Genomic DNA, 19,204 nt, shown 5'->3' on the forward strand with positions numbered 1-19,204 from the left:
CGAAGGTTTCATTCCGTTTGATATTCCTTTTCTGCGAAACACTGAAATAGGAAAAAAACAGCAATTGGGCTGGGCCTCCGGTTAATAGGTTAGTCCCAAAAATAATATAAAAGTGTAAAATAACGCCCATTAACATCCAAAACAGATAATATAATAGCATGGACAATCAAAAATTATAGATACGTTGGAGACGTATCGATCAAATATAATTACAAAGTGAATACTGATTTGTGTGGCCTTGAGACCAAGGGTGAACCACGAGATGAATTGGTCTTGATGTCAGGTCAAGAAGATGCAGATCAAATGATGCATGCTCGAGAGGGGAGAAAAATAATGTGACATACGCATTGTCAAGAATCGTCCAACCGCAAGTGATAGTCATGATGGCTAAACTGAATTTGGTGTTTCTAAAAATTCGATAATGCTTTGGGTTACATCATGTCTAAGTTGATCTTCATATTTTTCTATGGTTTTGGGGTTGAAACGAAACAGTAATTCAGGTGTTCCACCAACATGATCTTGCGAACTAATTTTTTTGTTTTAGCAATTGTTTCCTACCTACCACATTGTCAAGAATTTCGTACATTTGGTAGTAACAATCAGCATATTTATGCATGGACTAAAGTGGTGTGTTTTTTGATAAAAAACTAGAAAGGAGACCGATGTTTGATCACATGAGATGAATGATAAACCTTTTCTGTATGCTCACTTGTGTGCCATTATCAGTTTATTAGGTAGGCATCTACAAAAGGAAAATGAGAGAATATATCATTACTAATGTTTTATGCAGTTTACCATTATAATGCTTGGTTACTTGTTTATAAAAATGGTCATGTACTGAATGACCTATTTCTGAACTAAATGCTACTATACGTGTGTGAAGCGTCCTTAGTTACTCTGTTAATTAATTTATAATTATGTGTTAGAAAAATGTAATGATAACGAAAGGGTTCACTCAGCGTTCACGTTTATACTTTGAAAAAATAGGACAAGACAAGTGTGTGGGACCCATTGACTATTATGCTACTCCCCACTGGACACAATTTTTCTTCAATATTACCTCCCATTTTTTATTCGATACATGCTCACATGACCACGTCGCCCCCGGCCGCCATTGCAGGGAATAGATTTTTCATATGGCTTGTACTCACCTCATAGTGACCTCTCATACGGTTTCAATAACTTAGGCACTAATTTATATTTATTAATTAGTTCTCTATATATAACAAATTAAACTTTGCATAAATCAAACTAAGAGAATCACATATGACATCATTGCATTTGTTTGGGGATCTAAAATGGGCCTTGTTGGTCAAGAAACTACTTGTTTGGGGATCTAAAATGGGCCTTGTTAGGTATCGCCAAGTTTTCCCTGAAACCCTAAAACCCCCTGGCGGCGATTAGGGTTAGGTGGACGGGAAGGCGCCCACGGATCTCATCTGCGGGGTGCTTCGACACACGCGGGGTCGATGGCAACACCGTCCGCCAGCAAGGGCTGGAAGCACAGCAACAACCTCTATCCCCGCTCCGCGCGAGCGCAGATGGAGGAAGCGCTGGGCATGCTGGACATCACCGAAGAGGAGGTGACACCCCTGGTGATCGACGACGCAAACGATGGTGCTCCGACGAAGTGGCTGCTAGTGGGGAAGGTTCTACACTGCAATCTGCTCCATATTCAGACAATCAGCAATGCTCTCTACCTAGCCTGGGGAAACCCTAGAGGTCTATATTTTCGGCCCTTCGGGGGAAATACTTTTGTAGCAGAATTCGAGTCCAAGCGCGATCTTGATGGCGTCTGGGAAGGAGCACCTTGGCATATTAGCAAGAACGTAGTGATTTTGGAGGTGTTCGAAGCCCACATGCAACCTTCTGAACTAATGTTTACAAGCTACCAGTTTGGGTTATGGTAGTCAATCTACCCTACAATTTGAGGAACGACAAGAGGGGTTTAGTGATAGCGCAACAAATCGATAAGCACGCTTCTGTCGTCCAAATTGATCCTGTGGGAGGCTTTCTGACGGCACGAGTAACCATCGACATGCTCAAACCTCTACGTAGATGAATAGTCATTGAATCGACCAAGATGGACAAAGTGTACTGCTATGATATTGAATATGAATAGATCCCGCACTTCTGTTTCTTGTGTGGTCGCCTAGGTCATTCTGATCTGTTCTGCCCTACACCAGGGACACGGGATGCAAACGGTGAGCTTCCTTTCAAAGCGAGTCTTTGAGCGCCCGAGGAACGAAAGAAGAACTTCTCTGGGGAGAACTCGATGAAGGAGAAACAAAATACACAGAATAGTACAAAGGAATCTAGATCATCTAGTTCCAAACAGCACAAGCGTGTTGAGTTGACGTCTCCTGTCAAGAATCCCATTACGAATAAGAGAAAAGGAGGGCCGCAAACACAGGTATACCGGCAAGTGGTGCCAGCTCCACTCGCTATCATAGAGAAGGGAGAGGTGGCTATGACTTCTGAGGGGGGGGCGAGACCTATCTATTGCAGCAGATATGGAAAATCCAGGGGATGTCTTTGTTGAAAAGAATCCTAAGAAGAAGAAACCGACCCCCCCCCCCCCCCCCAGCTTCTAAAACTTCGGCAGCGTCTGCTAGTCAGCGCTGCTAGTCGCAATGAGCACCATCAGCTGGAACTCTCGAGGGCTTGGGAACCCTCAGACAGTTCGCGAGCTTCGCAAGATTGTGAAGCAGTAAAGTCCCGCCCTTTTGTTCATCATGGAAACAAAAATAAACGGCAAGAGAGTGGAGGATATGAAATTTTCATTGGGTTTTTCGGGTTGCTTTGCCATCGATAGCGATGGCCTTAGCGGTGGTATTGGCCTCTTCTAGTCAAAAGATGTGGATGTCAAATTGGAGAACTATAGCCGTTCACATATTGATGTTTCTGTTAAGCAGAATAATAAAACTTGGAGTTTTACTAGTTTCTACGGAGAGCCCAGGGTGGAGAACCGACATCACAGATGGCGCTTCCTTCGTATTTTGTATGCTATTCCACATGATGCATGGATCTGCATGGAAGACTTCAATGAAACTTTGCAGGCGGATGAGCATTTTAGTGTCAACCCACGACCGCAATACTAGATGAGGGCATTTCGGGATGTGCTGTCAGATTGTTCTCTCCAGGATCTCGGATGGAGAGGAATTCCCTACACATGCGATAATAGGCAGGCAGGTGCAGCAAACATGAAGGCGTGCCTTGATCGTGCCCTTGCCAATGAACGTTTTCTGAATCTTTTTCAGTTTACGGTGGTAAAACATGTAAGCAGCATCGAGTCGGATCACTATTTTTTCAAAGCAGAATTCAGATCTAATGCAGACAATATGTGGCCACGAGCTCGACGAACTTTCAGATATGAGAATGTGTGGCAGTCTCACGGTCAATACGATCAGCTTGTACGTGATTTGTGGCATGCAGGCGCGGGCCGAGGAGGACTGCAAGGCATAGTTGACGCACTAACAATTGTCCAAAAGGACTTGGGCGCTTGGGGTGACCGCGAGTTCGGAAACCTTTCGAAGAAAGTGCGCAAACTCCAGAAGCGTTTGGAACATTTGAGGGGTGCCTCGATGAGTAGAGGACCGTCATAGGAGGAATTAACGGTTGCATCGCAACTGCGAGAGGCCTTGAGGCAGGAGGAAATATGGCTTAAGTAGAGATCGCGGGTGCTCTGGCTACGAGAGGGTGACCTCAACACTGGGTACTTTCAGGCTCAGGCTGCTCACCACAAAAGAATCAATTGTATCACGTCTTCGGAGAATGCACAAGGACAGATCTTACAGGATCGAGGGGAGGTGAAGAAGGAAATTACGGACTTCTATCATGACTTGTACAACATGCAAGGCTACAAGCCAATGGAAGAGCTGTTAAACTGTGTCCAACCCACTGTCACCGAGCAAATGAATGGTTTTGTTAACAAACCGTACGATGCAGACGAGGTGAAGAGGGCACTTTTCGATATGGCACCATCGAAGGCCCCGTGAGTGGATGGGTTCACGGCGGGTTTTTACCGACGGCACTCGGATGTTATTGGAGATGACATCACATCGGCTGTCCTGGACTTATTGAATGGGTGTGAGTTGCCATTGGGACTAAACGACACATCGATCACACTAATCCCAAAGGTACGGCACCCGCAGAAGATTTCTCAATTCCGCCCTATTGCTCTATGCCTTGTCCTTTATAAGATTGCTGCCAAAGCAATTGCTAACAGAGTTCAGGGGATTCTGGATGAATTTATAGGAGAGGAGCAGAGTGCTTTTGTCCCGGGATGACTAATAACGGACAATGTACTTGTCGCATATGAGAGTACACGCTATAAAACGGCGAAAGAAGGGCAAGAATGCTTGCTGTGCGATCAATTTAGATATGCTCAAAGTCTACGATAGAGTGGAATGGCACTATCTCGAAGCCATGTTAACAAGGTTGGGCTTCGGATAAAATTTTGTTCGCCTGATCATGAAGTGTGTGACTTCGGTATGGTTCACAATCAGGATGAACGGAGAGTTGCTACCTTTTTTCAGTCCGTTCAGGGGGCTTCAGCAGGGGTGCCCCATGTCGCCGTATCTATTTTTGCTATGCACACAGGGCCTCACATCACTACTAAATAATTTTGGTGGCGCATACATCGACAGAGGCATCAGAGTGAGTTCTCATGCACCTGGGTCAATCATTTGTTATTCGCTGACGGTAGTTTGATCTTTCTCAGTGTCAACACCCAATGTACAGAGTGGCTCAACGAGGTTCTCCGGATTTATGCTGACTGCTCAGGGCTGGCAGTGAACCGGCAGAAGAGTTCCATCTACTTCAGTGGCAACACAACACAGCCCCTACGATAGCTGCTTAAGTTGTCTCTCGGGATCAATGTGGAAGTGTTTTCAGAACGCTATTTGCGGCTACCGACAACTATTGGTAGAATAACTAGCGGGACATTTGAACACTTAGTGGAAAGGTGTCGTGGTAAAATGCAAGGATGGTCAGAGAGAAATATGGCGTGTGCAGCAAGAGAAGTTTTGCTAAAACGGTAATCCAGGCCATCCCTATATTTACTATGAGTTGTTTTCTCCTGACAAAGAAGGTTTGCAAGAGTATTACATCACCCATGGCGAAGTACTAGTGGGGGAGGTCAATCTATAAACACTCTCTTCATTGGCTCTCGTGGGAAAATCTTGCAAAACCAAAGGTAAAGGGTGGCATGGGCTTCTGAGATCTACACCGATTCAATCTTGCGATGCTCGGAAAACATGGCTGGCGCCTTCTTACCAAACCGGACTCCTTATGTGCTCGGATGTTGAAGAGGAAATATATCCCTCACACGGATTTCCTCAATGCCACAGCCCCGGCTCGATCTTCAGCGACCTGGAAGACTATCATTGCGGGGCAGGATGCCCTAAATGTTGGTCTTATTCGCCGAGTGGGTGACGGACAATCCATAGCTACCTGGACGGACAGTTGGATACCCAACACTCCGACGCTAAAGCCCAAGGGGCGCATTGGAACTACGCCACTTCCTACTATCTCAGAGCTCAGAAATGATTACACTGGTAACTGGAATGAGCAACTGACTCATCAAAATTTCATGCAACCGGACGTGGAGGCTATCCTGAATATACCACTAAACCCGACAGGCGGCGAAGATACTTTGGCTTGGGCCTTGGAGAAATCTGGCATCTACTCTGTAAAATCAGCATATCGTACTCTTGTGACTCGCAACGAGCTCAACCCTTTAGAGGAAGGGACGATTACTGAAGCTTCATCGGCAAATAAACAGTTGTGGACAGCCCTGTGGAAAGTCAATGTCATACCCAAGGTTCAAGTCTTCTGGTGGCGAGTACTCTGTGGAATACTCCTAGACTCAGTTAACTTGCATTACCGCCATATCAAACCACTTGCTACGTGCGAAGTATGCAAGGCCATGAACGAGGACATGCTACATGCATTAGTACATTGCACTCATGCAAAGAAGTTTTGGTTGGCAGCCCGAGACAGATTTGATCTGCATCTACCACGGCTGCATCCAAACACTTGGGCTCGTGATATTTTGCTTGACCAACTCTTCACAGAGGGGGATAGAAGCAAGATCATCACGATTATGCATAGTATATGGTCGTCACGCAACTGTTGGATGCATGACCGTGATGGCTATGACCCTGTAAAAGCGTTGAAGTTGGTTCACGAGACATTGGCAATTTTGGAGATACCACCAAAACGAAAGATTCAGTCGGCTGGGCAGTGTTGGCGGCCACCAGAAGTGGGCTGGGTCACGATCAATACCGATGGAGCGGTTAATGCTGAGGACATGAAGGGGGCGCGGGCGGTGTGGCTAGGTCACATATCGCGTTCCTTGGAGCTTTGAGATAGTAGTGTAAGGGGGCGCGGGCGGTGTGTGCGAAATGGACTAGACATTGCAGCAAGAGTGTGAGGGCATGGATTCCATGGCCATGCTAGTGTAAGTCCACATGGAATCGTAAGTGGTGTACAACTTGTGAGGGTGGAGCCAAAGATACATTCCTTTGTTCTTAATTTTCACAATAGCTATATGTAAGTCGCCTGAATTTAGAATTTGGGCCAATTGATTTTCCCGTGAAGGAAGGAACAACGCACGCGCGGGGGGGGGGGGGGGGGGGGGGGTAAGGAGCTATCCGAGGGAAGGAAGGAGCTCGCCAAAGAAGCCCTCTGGGTCTATTTTAGGGTGGTAGGCAACCCAGGCATCTATCTTAGGGTGGAAGGCGACCCCATTATCTATATTAGTGGCGTGTGTGTGGGGGGTGATGCAGGTTCACGGAAGAAAACTCTTCATCACCGAGGTTGGAGGGATTGTCGGGGGTGTCGGAAGCATGGCGGTGGGTGGCGGTTGTTGGGGGGCGGGGCTGAGCGGCCGGCCGGTGGTAGCAGGCGGTGGGAGGAAGAACGGTTGGAGGAAGAAGATGTGAGCTGGACCATTCTTTCTTTATCCAGCGGCTCAAATTGATCCTGGAAAATCGACTGACCCATTTTTACTTTTTAGGCGTCTTGTAGTTACTCGGTCCTCTTATTTTTGCTCTTTTTGTTCTCTCACCCACAAATGCCATCACAATCTTATAACCATTGCATGCTTTGTCCTAGTAGGTATAATTATACACTTCTTCACAAGTGTAGGAATAATTTTTCAGAAACTCTCGCCGGATAAGTATATGGCACTGATGTGATGCACATCCAAAATAATGTAGATCAAATATAGTTACAAACTGAATACTGATTTGTATGGCCTTGAGACCAAGGGTGAACCACAAGATGGGTTGGTCTTGATGTCAGGTCTAGAAGATGCAGATCAAATGATGCATGCTCGAGAGAGGAGAAAAATAATGTGAGATACACATTGTCAAGAATTGTCCAGCCGCAAGTGATAATTATGATGGCTGCACTGAATTTGGTGTTTCTAAAAATTCGACAATGCTTTGGGTTACATCATGTCTAAGTTGATCTTTGTATTTTTCTCTGTTTTGGGGGGTTGAAACGAAAAGGTAATTCAGGGGTTCCACCAACATGATCTTGGGAACTAAATTTTTTGTTTTAGTAATTGTTTCCTAGCTACCACATTGTCAAGAATTTCGTAAATTTGGTAGTAACGATCAACATATTTATGCATGGACTAAAGTGGTGTGTTTTTTGATAAAAACTAGAAAGGAGACCGAGTTTGATCACATGAGATGAATGATAAACCTTTTCTGTATGCTCACTTGTGTGCCATTATCAGTTTATTAGGTAGGCATCTACAAAAGGAAAATGAGAGAATACATCATTACTAATGTTTTATATAGTATACCGTTAAAATGCTTGGTTACTCATTGATAAAAATGGTTACGTACTGGATGACCTATTTCTGAACTAAATGCTAGTATACGTGTGTGAAGCATCCTTGGTAACTCCGTCAATTAACTTGCATATGATTGTGTTAGAAACCTGTAATGAAAACGAAAGGGTTCACTCAGCGTTCACGTTTATACTTTGAAAAAACAGGACAAGACAAGTGTGTGGGACCCATTGACTAGTATGCTACTCCCCACTGGACACAATATTTCTTCGATATTACCTCCCATTTTTTATTCAATGCATTCTCACATGACCACGTTGCCGCCGGCGGGCACTGTAGGGAATCGATTTTTCAGATGGCTTATACTCACCTCAAAGTTATCTCTCATACGGTTTCAATAATTTAGGCACTATTTTTTGTGTATTAATTAGTTCTCTATGTATAAGAAATTAAAGCTTGCATAAATCAAACTAAAAGAATCACATATCACATCATTGTCGTTGTTTGGGGATCTAAAATGGGCCTTATTGGTCAAGAAACGTTTTTGGGAAGTGGCAATTTCATAAGAAACACATGTTTCATCTTTTATTTTAGATGTTGCATTGATGATATTTGTTCCCTAACATAAATTGGATGAACCCAAATGTTTGTTTTCCTCTAAATAATACTCAATACTATCATGGAATGTGGAGGTGGGGGATGAAAACACAGAGATGAAAGGATCATAGGAGGAAGGAGACGACGGAGAGAGGGAGACATCAGGAGATGCAGATGTCATCTCATGTGAATAGTCTACGATTCTCATGGTCACATGATACACTTCTCTTTGTACATATATTATATTTGCCCGTGGCAACGCACAAACATTTAACTAGTTTGGTAGTAATAATGATCATATTATGCATGGACTAAGGAGTTTGGTAAGAAGACTGAATTGATCACATGGGAGGAATGTTAAACCTTTTCTGTTTGCACATTTATTTGAAATTATCTACAAAATGAAAATTGAAGAATACAATGTATTATTACCAAATGTTTTAGACAGTTCACCGTTAATTAATGCTTGGTTAGTAGTTGATAAAAATGGTTACGCACATGATGAGCTATTTTCTGAAGTAAATGCTAGTATACGTGTGTGAAGCGTCCTTGGTTACTCCGTTAATTAACTTGCATATGATTATGTGTTAGCGTGTGGGCGAGGTCTCACTTGACTAAGATTTAGTTAACCAAGTCCAATTCAAGTGACATAACATGTAAAAAAAATTAATTTTTTTGCACGAATAAGATCCCATAAATATATCATCTAAATCTCGATCGACTGAGATTTTGCAATACCGTATGTGTTAAGTCAAGCCATTCCACATGACCACGTCGCAGCCGGCCGGCACTGAAGTGTCCAAACAAAATGGCCGGCTACGTATACACTATAACAGAGGGCCGGCTAACCAGCTGCTCCACCCCTATAGTCTTCTTATACCAAGTATAGTAGTGCAAACACATGGCCGGCTAAGCAGCTCAACCAACCGAAAATGGCGCCACCAGTGAGGGATCGCACCATGTACAGGCACCACCTCTGCTTGTGCTTCATTCTTCTTGCGTCCACGGCCACCCTCTCCGCCGCCGTCACGGCTTCCTCTTACTCCACTGCCTGCCCCTCCCTGGCACCGGCTCAGGACCGCCACACCGACGGCGACGACGCCGTTGCACTCATCCGCTCCTTCCAAATCTCCGGCGGCCAGTTCTCCGGGGGCGCCGACGGCCTGTTTTCCCCCGTCGACGACCCCTACAAAGCCCGCCCGTTCCACTTCCTTCCACACGGCGCGTCCCGCACGGACGACCCGGCTCTCGTTCACCTCACCGGTACCTTGACCATCTTTGGTCCCCGCAGCTGGCGCCGTGGAAGCCACCAGTATTACAGCGAGGCCGCGTCCATCGCCTTCGTCCTCGACGGTTACCACTCCTCGGCCTCGCGCGAGCTCTGCATGGTCGGGACCGGCACCGAGCACGCCGTCGACGGTTCTGTCAAGCAGTACCATGACGCCGTCCTCCGCCTCCATGTCCCCAGCCCTCCCAGCCTCGCCGATCCTTTCGTGTCCGGCAGCATGGAGGGCTCCTCCGACCTCGGGACCATCAGCCTCCTCGCGTACGCCGGGGGCGACCACTACAAGTACGACGACTCCGGGCGTGCGGCCTGCAGCCCCGGGCCATCGATGCTGCCGGCCAGTGGCTCGCTCCGGGCGCTCGGCGGTGTCAACTCCGTGTGCGCCCACCTGAAAGAACAGCTCATGATCTCCTACAGGTTGGAGCATGGCCGCACCGTGCTTCCGCGGATGCGCGTCAACCAGATGCAGTGCAGCGCGGACGGCGCCGCCTTGCACGCATACGCGGTGCTCTTCAATGACACCAGGCCGACCGAGAGGGGCTACCGTCGACGCCGCTTCTTGGTCGGCGACGAGGCCTTGGTGGCCGACGGGCACTGGGACGAGTCTCGGCGCATGCTCTGCCTCAGAGCGTGCCGGGTTACGCTACCGGCGCCGGCGTCTGCTCCGGTGGTCGACTGCGGGATCGGGATGAGCTTCTGGCTCCCAGCAGTGTGGACGATGCGGGAAAAGAGAGCGGTGGCCGGGATGCTCTGGAACTCTAGCCAAGCCGACACTGAACCGATGTCGATCATCGACGACCAAAGAAGCAACGCCAACATCTCCGACGTGAAGTACAGCTACAACGACACGATGCTGGAGGAGGCCAGGAAACATCACCAGAAGATCAGCAATGGGAAGAAGATGATAGGGTCAGACTCTTTCCCAGATTTCAACTCTAGTAACGGTGACGCTGAGTTTAGTTTCCAGGCGCTAGACATCAGGGGGCAGGCCTACCCAGTCACAATTGGGTTACGGATGGTCGCCGACAATATTCTGGCCGACGATGATGCCTCCTCCCGGCGTTGGGTGGTCTTCGGGAGCACGCCCACCACCGCCGCGGCCCGGCGTGCGGTGGTTGACGACATGAAGGAGGACCTGCTGAATGTCAGCTATGTCATACGCTACTCCGCTCCAGGTGACAAGATCAGGGTGTGTCCTAGCAATGCGGCCCACTACTCAAACTATAGCGTTGAGAAAAGAAAGATCTTGGCAGAGGGCATTTATGACCGGAAGAGGGGCATCCTGTGCATGGTCGGCTGCCAAGAGTGCACCGGCTCGACGGATTGTCAGACACTGGTAACGGTGCAGTTCGCTTCCCTTGGTTCCAAGGTGCCGGAGCACGGAAGTGGGGCGATCAGCAGCCTCAGAGACAAGACCGATCGCCTCTTCTTTGCGAAGATCAACTTCACCATGCACGGGATGTACTCCGCGCAAGTGGCCAACGCCATATCGAGGATGGACATGGAAAGCGTCATGCTTGTGGCCTCGACGACGCTCTCGTGTGTCTTCACCATCCTGCAGATCCTTCACACCAAGAGGAACCCGGAGGCGGCTCCTGCGACATCGGTGACCATGCTCGCCGTGCTCACCATGGGGTTCCTCGCCCCTCTCGTGCTCAACTCGGAGGCCCTGTTCGCAAGCAGGAGGAGCCAGTACCATGAGTTGCACCCCACGAGCCGGAGGATCGAGATGAACGAGGTCATGATGAGGGCGCCTACACTGATCGCCTTCGTGTTGCAGCTGCGCCTTCTCCAGCTCGCGTGGTCCGGCCGACGCACATCCACCATGTCCGAGTGGACCGTGTTATGGATATGCCTGCCGTTGTACGCCCTCGGAGGAATCGTGGCCGCGGTCGTCCACGTGATCAACGCCCGCGCCTCCACGATCGGCATGGCCGGATGGCGGGTGACGATCTGGCAGGACCTTGTGTCGTACGCGGGGCTGATACTGGATGGCTTCCTTCTCCCGCAGGTCATCCTAAACGCGTCCTTGGGAGCGTCCAGAGCTCGGGCGATCTCGCCGTGGTTTTACATGGGGGGCACCATGCTCCGCTTGATGCCTCATGCGTATGATGTAGTCAGGGCCCAGATCTACAAGCCGAGCATGCGCTCTTCCAAATTGTACGCGAGCCCCCACGACGATCTGTTCGGCGCCGCTTGGGACATGGTTATACCGTGCGGGGTGGCGTTGCTGGCCTTCTTGTTGTTCTTGCAGCAGCGACTTCCAGGCACCGAATCACTTCCTTCGCAGAGGAGCAGATCGAGTGGATATCAGATGGTGTCTAACATTTAACATAAAACTGGAGAGTGGGCACCTTATGTAGTGTACCTTACTAGCATTTCTTTTTCATTTCAAGACTCTGGTTACGTTTGTATACTTCACATCTTCTATGTCAGTGAAAAACGGAGGAATTCCAAGACAGTGTATGTCACTATATAAGCGTGGACACATAGCAAATACAGTAGCAAAGCATTGATGATTAAAGTAAACTACAAAACAATCATCATCACAACTATTATATTATCCCACAAATCCACAGTACGTCCATACAAAACTACTATGACACTAATTTTACTTCATAAAGCATATAGCATCTGAACGTTCACCAGTGTTCTTCACAGGCCGCTCCCTCCCAAGGAAAGGGCCATTGATTATATACTTGGCCTCCACATACAGGCCTGCAACCGTAAATACAACGCCGCCGAGTGTTAATTTCATTACAGTGGTCAGAAACTGCTTCTCATCTTTAGGTGGACTGCAAGCAAACGAAGAGCGACCTGAGTTAGAAACCATTTTCCTTTTTACAGGTTGATGAGAGAAAATTAATGCTAAAATTAGTGTATACCATGGTGATGATGATGCAGGGTCCTTCACTTGTGTGGAGGATTCTGCAATGCTGGCGGCGGATTTGGCTCCATGCTGCAAGGAAGTTTAGATGCTTTGCGTTAGTTACAACGAAATTTTGATACAAGATTTGTGTTTATTACAAGCAGTGACACAAAAAAATTTGACAGAAGATTTGGGTTAATTACACACAGTGACAGCACAAAGAATCTTGATAAAATCTACTAGTATTAAAAATTTACAATCAGTTAGCGCTACAAGGGCAACTCTAACCGATTTCCTAAAAGTTAAAGGAGGATCCGGCCGAGTAAAGTTAAAGGAGTAAATTTTTCCTCCTCTATTAACCACAAAAGGAAGATCATGCCACTAGCACCATAGTCCTCTCGGCCCCACCGCCACCACCACCACCATCCTCTCGCCCGCCACCACCAACACCAACAACACCATCCTCACGTCCGGTACCATCACCACCACCACCATCATCACCACCACCACCACCACCCCCCTCGGCTACCACCATCATTCTAAAAAGAGGCTTCCACTTGGGTCAATATCTCCCCATGAGTGAGATCCCAATACTTTTTGCAGTTTCATCCATTGTGGTTGGATTCATGAACATGATAGCATGTTCTTTGGCCACCTCCTCTTCTTCGTCCACCTCTGGATAATGCCAAATTTAGTCATAGTTCAGCTCATGAAGCCCCATCGTTGCCGAGGACTACAAAGATGCTAAGAGTTCGGCCATGTTCATCTCTGCACTACGACAACAAAATAACCAAACTACATCACCATCATCTACCAACAATCACCATCGACTGAAATGTTGAAGATGTTTTTATTTACCTTATTGGCATTCCATCGAACACTTGGCAGCCGCGGCCTTTCTTGCCGGCTACCGTCTCTAAATGCGCCGGAACAATGCCTGTAGGTGTCGCCGGAGACGTTGCACGAGGCGTCGGCCGTGGACGGGGCGACATTGTGGCATTTTTCTTCTTCTTCTTCTTCTTCTTCTTCTTCTTCGTGGCCTCCTCGGCGAGGGCCGATGCCGCCGCCTTCGGTTTACTAGCTTGTTTGGCTCCGGCGGGAGGCTGGCGGGTCATCGCCGGAGAGGCGAGCACCATCCCGGCGGCCTTCGCAGCGGTTGGAGCCGGAGCTTCAATGTGGTGAACTTTTTTTTATCTCCAAGCTTTTCTTTGGAGCGGGTAGCGACACGGGTGTCGTTTCTGGCGGCGACAAATGGGTGACGGTGGACGACGGGGTGTCCAAAGGGTCCGGGCTATTCATTCCGGCAGGAGGGTCGGTCATCGATGGCGGCGGCACATTGTGGCGGATGCGGTGGGAATGGAGCCGGCGTGAGGGCGGGAGAGAGGTGGCGCCACTTTTACTCAGCTTCACGCGGTGAGGATATTTAGAGATCGGAGGGAGTTTTCGACGGGGGAGAAAGGATTATCCTCCTCTATTCAGTTTAGGGGATCGGGTAAGTGCGGCGTAGAGGAGGATACCCGAATTTATCCTCCCTTACGGCTAGATAGAGGATCGGTTAGAGTTGTTCTAATGTGGGTACTTTTGGTTAGGCAACAGGTTTATAAAGAGAGTCGAGGGTAAAACGGGAGGAAGAATCTGCAAATAATTTTTCTAGCTAGCAAGGTCGGAACATTTTTTTCACGAATTTGCAAGGTCGGAACATCGGCACATTGTTGATCTTAACTTAGAAAGAAAGAACGTAAAAAATATCTGGATCAGATTTTCCTGATTCCACACGACCTGTAAAGAGTGTGCATACCTTGTTGTTCTTATCAAGCATGCTAGGTGATTCGGAGGAACTGAACCGGCCAAGCGAGCTCCTGCCATGGCTACTCCTCAACGTCAGCTCCTTGGTAGCCGAGAGAAGCCCCTGCAGTGGTCGCTCGAGGGCGCCACCGCAGATCCTCTTCGCCGCAATCTGAAGCGCTGCCGCCATCGTTGTCAGTTCGTCGGTTCTCCTCCTCTGTTTTTTCTGGAACAGCGATCCTCTTGTTATGGTAGTCTGGTGCGATACGATAACGATACACCGGCTAAGGGATCAAACTTCTCGGGCCGTATCAGACTGGAATCCTCCCTCCTATCCTGTACTAAAACTAAAGGACGTCGATAACTGCCACACATGTGGCAGAAAGGGAGATGCACCACATGTTTCTAATGCAAATAGATTGCCACGTCATCACATGCATGCATGTAGGAATCTTTTTAGATTTTCAGTTTTTAAAATGTTTTATCTCTTAAACGAAAAATACGATTGAAGATCCGTTTTCACCATTAAATCTCTCGCGACGAGATCTTCGAAACTAGATCCCATGTTGATATGTTTTGATGAATTTTTTTTTGGATTAAAAGTTGCCATGTCTATTGCATATGAATTGCCATGGTGTTTACACTGAAGTTGCCATGATATGTTTCAGCTATTTTCTTTTACATTTAAAAGCAAATTTTGACATTTATAAAACGGGGAATTAAGAAACTAGACTTGCCATGAACCATAAACTAAAATTGCCATGGTTCATACAAAAAATAATTTTCATGGTCAAAGTACTAGAGTTGCCATCATGAAAATACTAAAATTGCCATGATCTACAAACTAAAATTGCCACATGGCAACTTTACTTTAAGCCCTATGGCAACTGCAGTGTAAACATCATGGCAACTTCTGGGCAAAAAAAAATTTGTTGAAACATATCAACATGGGGTCTAGTTTTGAAGATCTCGTCGAGACGGATTTAATGGTGAAAACGGATTTTTAGTTTGCTTTTTTATTTAGGAGATACAACATTTTTAAGCCGAAAACCAAAAAGATTCCTGCTGATGTCATCTATTCATACGTGACAAAATGAGTGGTGATGGAGGCGTGTGGGCGATGTGCAAACGCCCACACGTGTGGGCGTTAGCTTTTTCCAAACTAAATCGTGTGCTTTTCGTCTCCCTCGAAGCACTGGACCGGCCGTATTCTTCCCGGCCACACCTACATTTTTTATTTAGATATATAAAGAGTTTTTCTAAAGATTACTCTTAGTCAAGATTTAATTAGGTCCCCTAAAAAAGATTTAATAAGTTACCTTCATCATCTGGGGGCTGATGGAAAAAATGTGACTCCTGTCGTGGCTGATGGCTACGTCCTGATGTATAGTTCGGTCTAGAGAAATCCTTGATAAATAGATCTTATTATCAACCTTAATAAATCATAAAAAGGAATTTGCCTCCATTGAAACATTTACCTTCTACATGACGAAATAATTAGCCACACCCATAACAATTATTCAGGCTTTCAGTTGCTTGTCTAAAGTTTGTATAAATAAATTTCAATTGGTACACTAGGTCCATCATTTTTTTTGCGAGAACACTAGATCCATCATGTAGAGACCTTTGGGATCAACAAAAAAAAACTACTCCCTCCAATCCATATTATTCGTCTTAGATTTGTCTGGATACGGATGTATCTAACACTAAAACGTGTCTAGATACATATAGTGCCGGTCCTGGAGTTTCGGAGGCCCTAGGGAGAATTCAATGAATGGGCCTGGCGGCGACAATGGAGGAATTATGTATTCCATATATTGATACAAAAATTCTTGCAAAGCTATAGTAAACAATGATAATTTTTCCTGATGTAATATAAGGGAACCATGCCTTATGATTGTTGAGCATGAATATGATTTGATCATGTTTATTGCAATACAGTTATTCATTTAAGTTAGAGAACAATTGTTGTTCTGTTCACATGAATATGATTTGATCATGTTTATTGCAATACAGTTATTCATTTAAGTTAGAGAACAATTGTTGTTCTGTTTACATGAATAAAACCTTCTATGGTCATACACACCAACGAAAATGATTTGTTGGATCTCGATCGTAGTGATACACATATTCATAATATTGAAGCCAAAAGATGCAAAGTTAATAATGATAGTGCAACTTATTTGTGGCACTGCCGTTTAGGTCATATTGGTGTAAAGCGCACGAAGAAACTCCATGCTGATGGGATTTTGGAATCACTTGATGCTTGCGAACCATGCCTTATGGGCAAGATGACTAAAACTCTGTTCTCCGGAACAATAGAGCAATCAACTGACTTATTGGAAATCATACATACTGATGTATGTGGTCCGATGAGCGTTGAGGCTCGCGGCGGGTATCGTTATTTTCTGACCTTCACAGATGATTTGAGCAGATATGGGTATATCTACTTGATGAAACATAAGTCTGAAACATTTGAAAAGTTCAAAGAATTTCAGAGTGAAGTGGAAAATCATCGTGACAAGAAAATAAGGTTTCTACGATCTAATCGCGGAGACAAATATTTGAGTTACGAGTTTGGTCTTCAGTTAAAACAACGTGAAATAGTTTCACTACTCACGCCACCTGGAACATCACAGTGTAATGGTGTGTCCGAACGTCGTAACCGTACTTTATTAGATATGGTGCGATCTATGATGTCTCTTACCGATCTACCACTATCGTTTTGGGGTTATGCATTAGAGACAGTTGCATTCACGTTAAATAGGGCACCATCAAAATCCGTTGAGACGACGCCTTATGAATTGTGGTTTGGCAAGAAACCAAAGTTGTCGTTTCTTAAAGTTTGGGGCTACGATGCTTATGCGAAAAAGTTTCATCCTGATAAGCTCGAACCCAAATCGGAGAAATGTGTCTTCATAGGATACCCAAAGGAGACTGTTTGGTACGCCTTCTATCACAGATCCGAATGCAAGACTTTTGTTGCTAAATTCGGAATCTTTCTGGAGAAGGAGTTTCTCTCGAAAGAAGTGAGTGGGAGGAAAGTAGAACTTGATGAGGTAACTGTACCTGCTCCCCTATTGGAAAGTAGTTCATCGCAGAAACCAGTTTCTGCGACACCTACACCAATTAGTGAGGAAGTTGATGATGATGATCATGAAACTTCAGATCAAGTTGTTACTGAACCTTGTAGGTCAACCAGAGTAAGATCCGCACCAGAGTGGTACGGTAATCCTATTCTGGAACTTATGTTACTAGACCATGACGAACCTACGAACTATGAAGAAGCGATGGTGAGCCCAGATTCCGCAAAATGGCTTGAGGCCATGAAATCTGAGATGGGATCCGTGTATGAGAACAAAGTGTGGACTTTGGTTGACTTGCCCGATGATCGGCAAGCAATTGAGAATAAATGGATCTTCAAGAGGAAGACGGACGCTGATAGTAGTGTTACTATCTACAAAGCTAGAATTGTCGCAAAAAGGTTTTTGACAAGTTCAAGGTGTTGACTATGATGAGAGTTACTCACTCATATCTAAGCTTAAGTCTGTCTGAATCATGTTAGCAATTGCTGCATTTTATGAAATCTAGCAAATAGATAAACAAAACTGCATTCCTTAATGGATTTATTAAAGAAGAGTTGTATATGATGCAACTAGAAGGTTTTGTCAATCCACTACTAGGAAAAGGCCTACTAATGACGCACCTAATTTGGCCATTAATGGCGCATTAGTGGTGCGCCATTAGTAGCACGCCATTAGTATATTTTACTAATGGCGCACCTCTGGTATACTAATGGCGCACCTCAGATGCGCCATTAGTATATACAATAGTGCGCCATTAGTATGCCTCCCAGGGGGCCATGTATACCCAGGTGCTTTGGCATACTAATGGCGCACGACAACAGGATGCGCCATTAGTAACTTCGGCATACTAATGGCGCACTGTTTAATGATGCGCCATTAGTATCCTTTGGCATACTAATGGCGCACTATGATGTGATGCGCCATTAGTATGAATATTAGGTTTTTTTAATTTTCTGTTTTTTGCACAGGTTACAAAATGTATAATTGGACAAAATATAGACAGCACACATCAACAACAGATTCATCGAATACAATAGAAGATTAGACTCTGAATACAATTCATCATTTTAGTCTCCGAATAGAATTCATCATATTAGTCTCCGAATTGAAAAGACAAACAAAGATAGAACATTATATTACAAGTCTCGAGACCGCGAGTTTGTCTTCACATTACAAGTCGATATCGATCATCTAAACTACCATCACATAGAAGAGAGCGGCGGTCATCACGATGAGCATCATCACGATGAAACTCGTCTTCATCCGGTTCCTCCAACGCTCCCTCCCCTCTCCCGCTAGATAACGGGCGTATCTAGATTCGGCCTCGGCCCTAGTGGCGTACCCTTTGTAACTGTTACCGCTGAATCGGTGAACCTGTCTCCGACACTCCTCCCAGTCGTCGTAGACTCCGGGAACCTTACCCTTGTACACGACATACCACGGCATTGCTATGCAGTAGCCAAACGAAACATTAGTACCAATTCACAGACAATACATAAGCAATATATAAGTATGCAACAGAACGATCGGAAGAGAAAAGCAAGACATTAATAGCATCGATTACATCTAAGTTGAACGACTCTCGAAACCAAAGAGACATTCTACAAGTTCATTAAAGTTTAATTACAACATGAGCCAATCGATGTTTCAGAACTAGACACAGCATCACTGCTTTCGACTCGACTCAAGGGACCGGAGCGTGGATGAAGCCGCCGTCTATCGTGGGAGTCATGAAACAACGGGCGTTGTCAGCCTGCATTTGTAGGATTGTGTCG

The 19,204-nt window shown here is 45.9% G+C and overlaps 2 protein-coding genes across 2 annotated transcripts; one reads left to right on the forward strand and one right to left on the reverse strand.

The window, feature by feature from the left end:
- Positions 1 to 9,094: 9,094 nt before the first annotated feature.
- On the forward strand, positions 9,095 to 12,286 carry LOC125549384 (uncharacterized). The gene has a single exon (XM_048712814.2). The coding sequence runs from the start codon at positions 9,337 to 9,339 to the stop codon at positions 12,019 to 12,021; it is 2,685 nt and encodes an 894-aa protein (XP_048568771.2). The 5' UTR covers positions 9,095 to 9,336; the 3' UTR covers positions 12,022 to 12,286.
- A 9-nt stretch (positions 12,287 to 12,295) lies between these two features.
- On the reverse strand, positions 12,296 to 18,221 carry LOC147982036 (uncharacterized). The gene is made up of 2 exons (XM_087514202.1): positions 14,357 to 18,221; positions 12,296 to 12,648 (listed from the first exon to the last, which is right to left on the reverse strand). Exons 1-2 carry the CDS (start codon positions 14,531 to 14,533, stop codon positions 12,301 to 12,303), a joined length of 525 nt encoding a protein of 174 aa, XP_087370328.1. The 5' UTR covers positions 14,534 to 18,221; the 3' UTR covers positions 12,296 to 12,300.
- Between the last annotated feature and the right edge of the window lie 983 nt (positions 18,222 to 19,204).

The sequence above is a fragment of the Triticum urartu genome, chromosome 3A, assembly GCF_056163025.1.
Source record: "Triticum urartu cultivar PI428250 chromosome 3A, HENAU_Tu73, whole genome shotgun sequence".
Lineage (NCBI taxonomy): Eukaryota > Viridiplantae > Streptophyta > Magnoliopsida > Poales > Poaceae > Triticum > Triticum urartu.

Bases quoted from the DNA above. Each gene is read 5' to 3' on its own strand.
- LOC125549384 (XM_048712814.2), top strand. From the start codon at position 9,337: ATGGCGCCACCAGTGAGGGATCGCACCATGTACAGGCACCACCTCTGC.
- LOC147982036 (XM_087514202.1), bottom strand. From the start codon at position 14,533: ATGGCGGCAGCGCTTCAGATTGCGGCGAAGAGGATCTGCGGTGGCGCC. The intron at 12,649-14,356 runs GTATGCACACTC...ACTTCCTTGCAG, and splicing joins TGCTTGATAAGAACAACAAG to CATGGAGCCAAATCCGCCGC.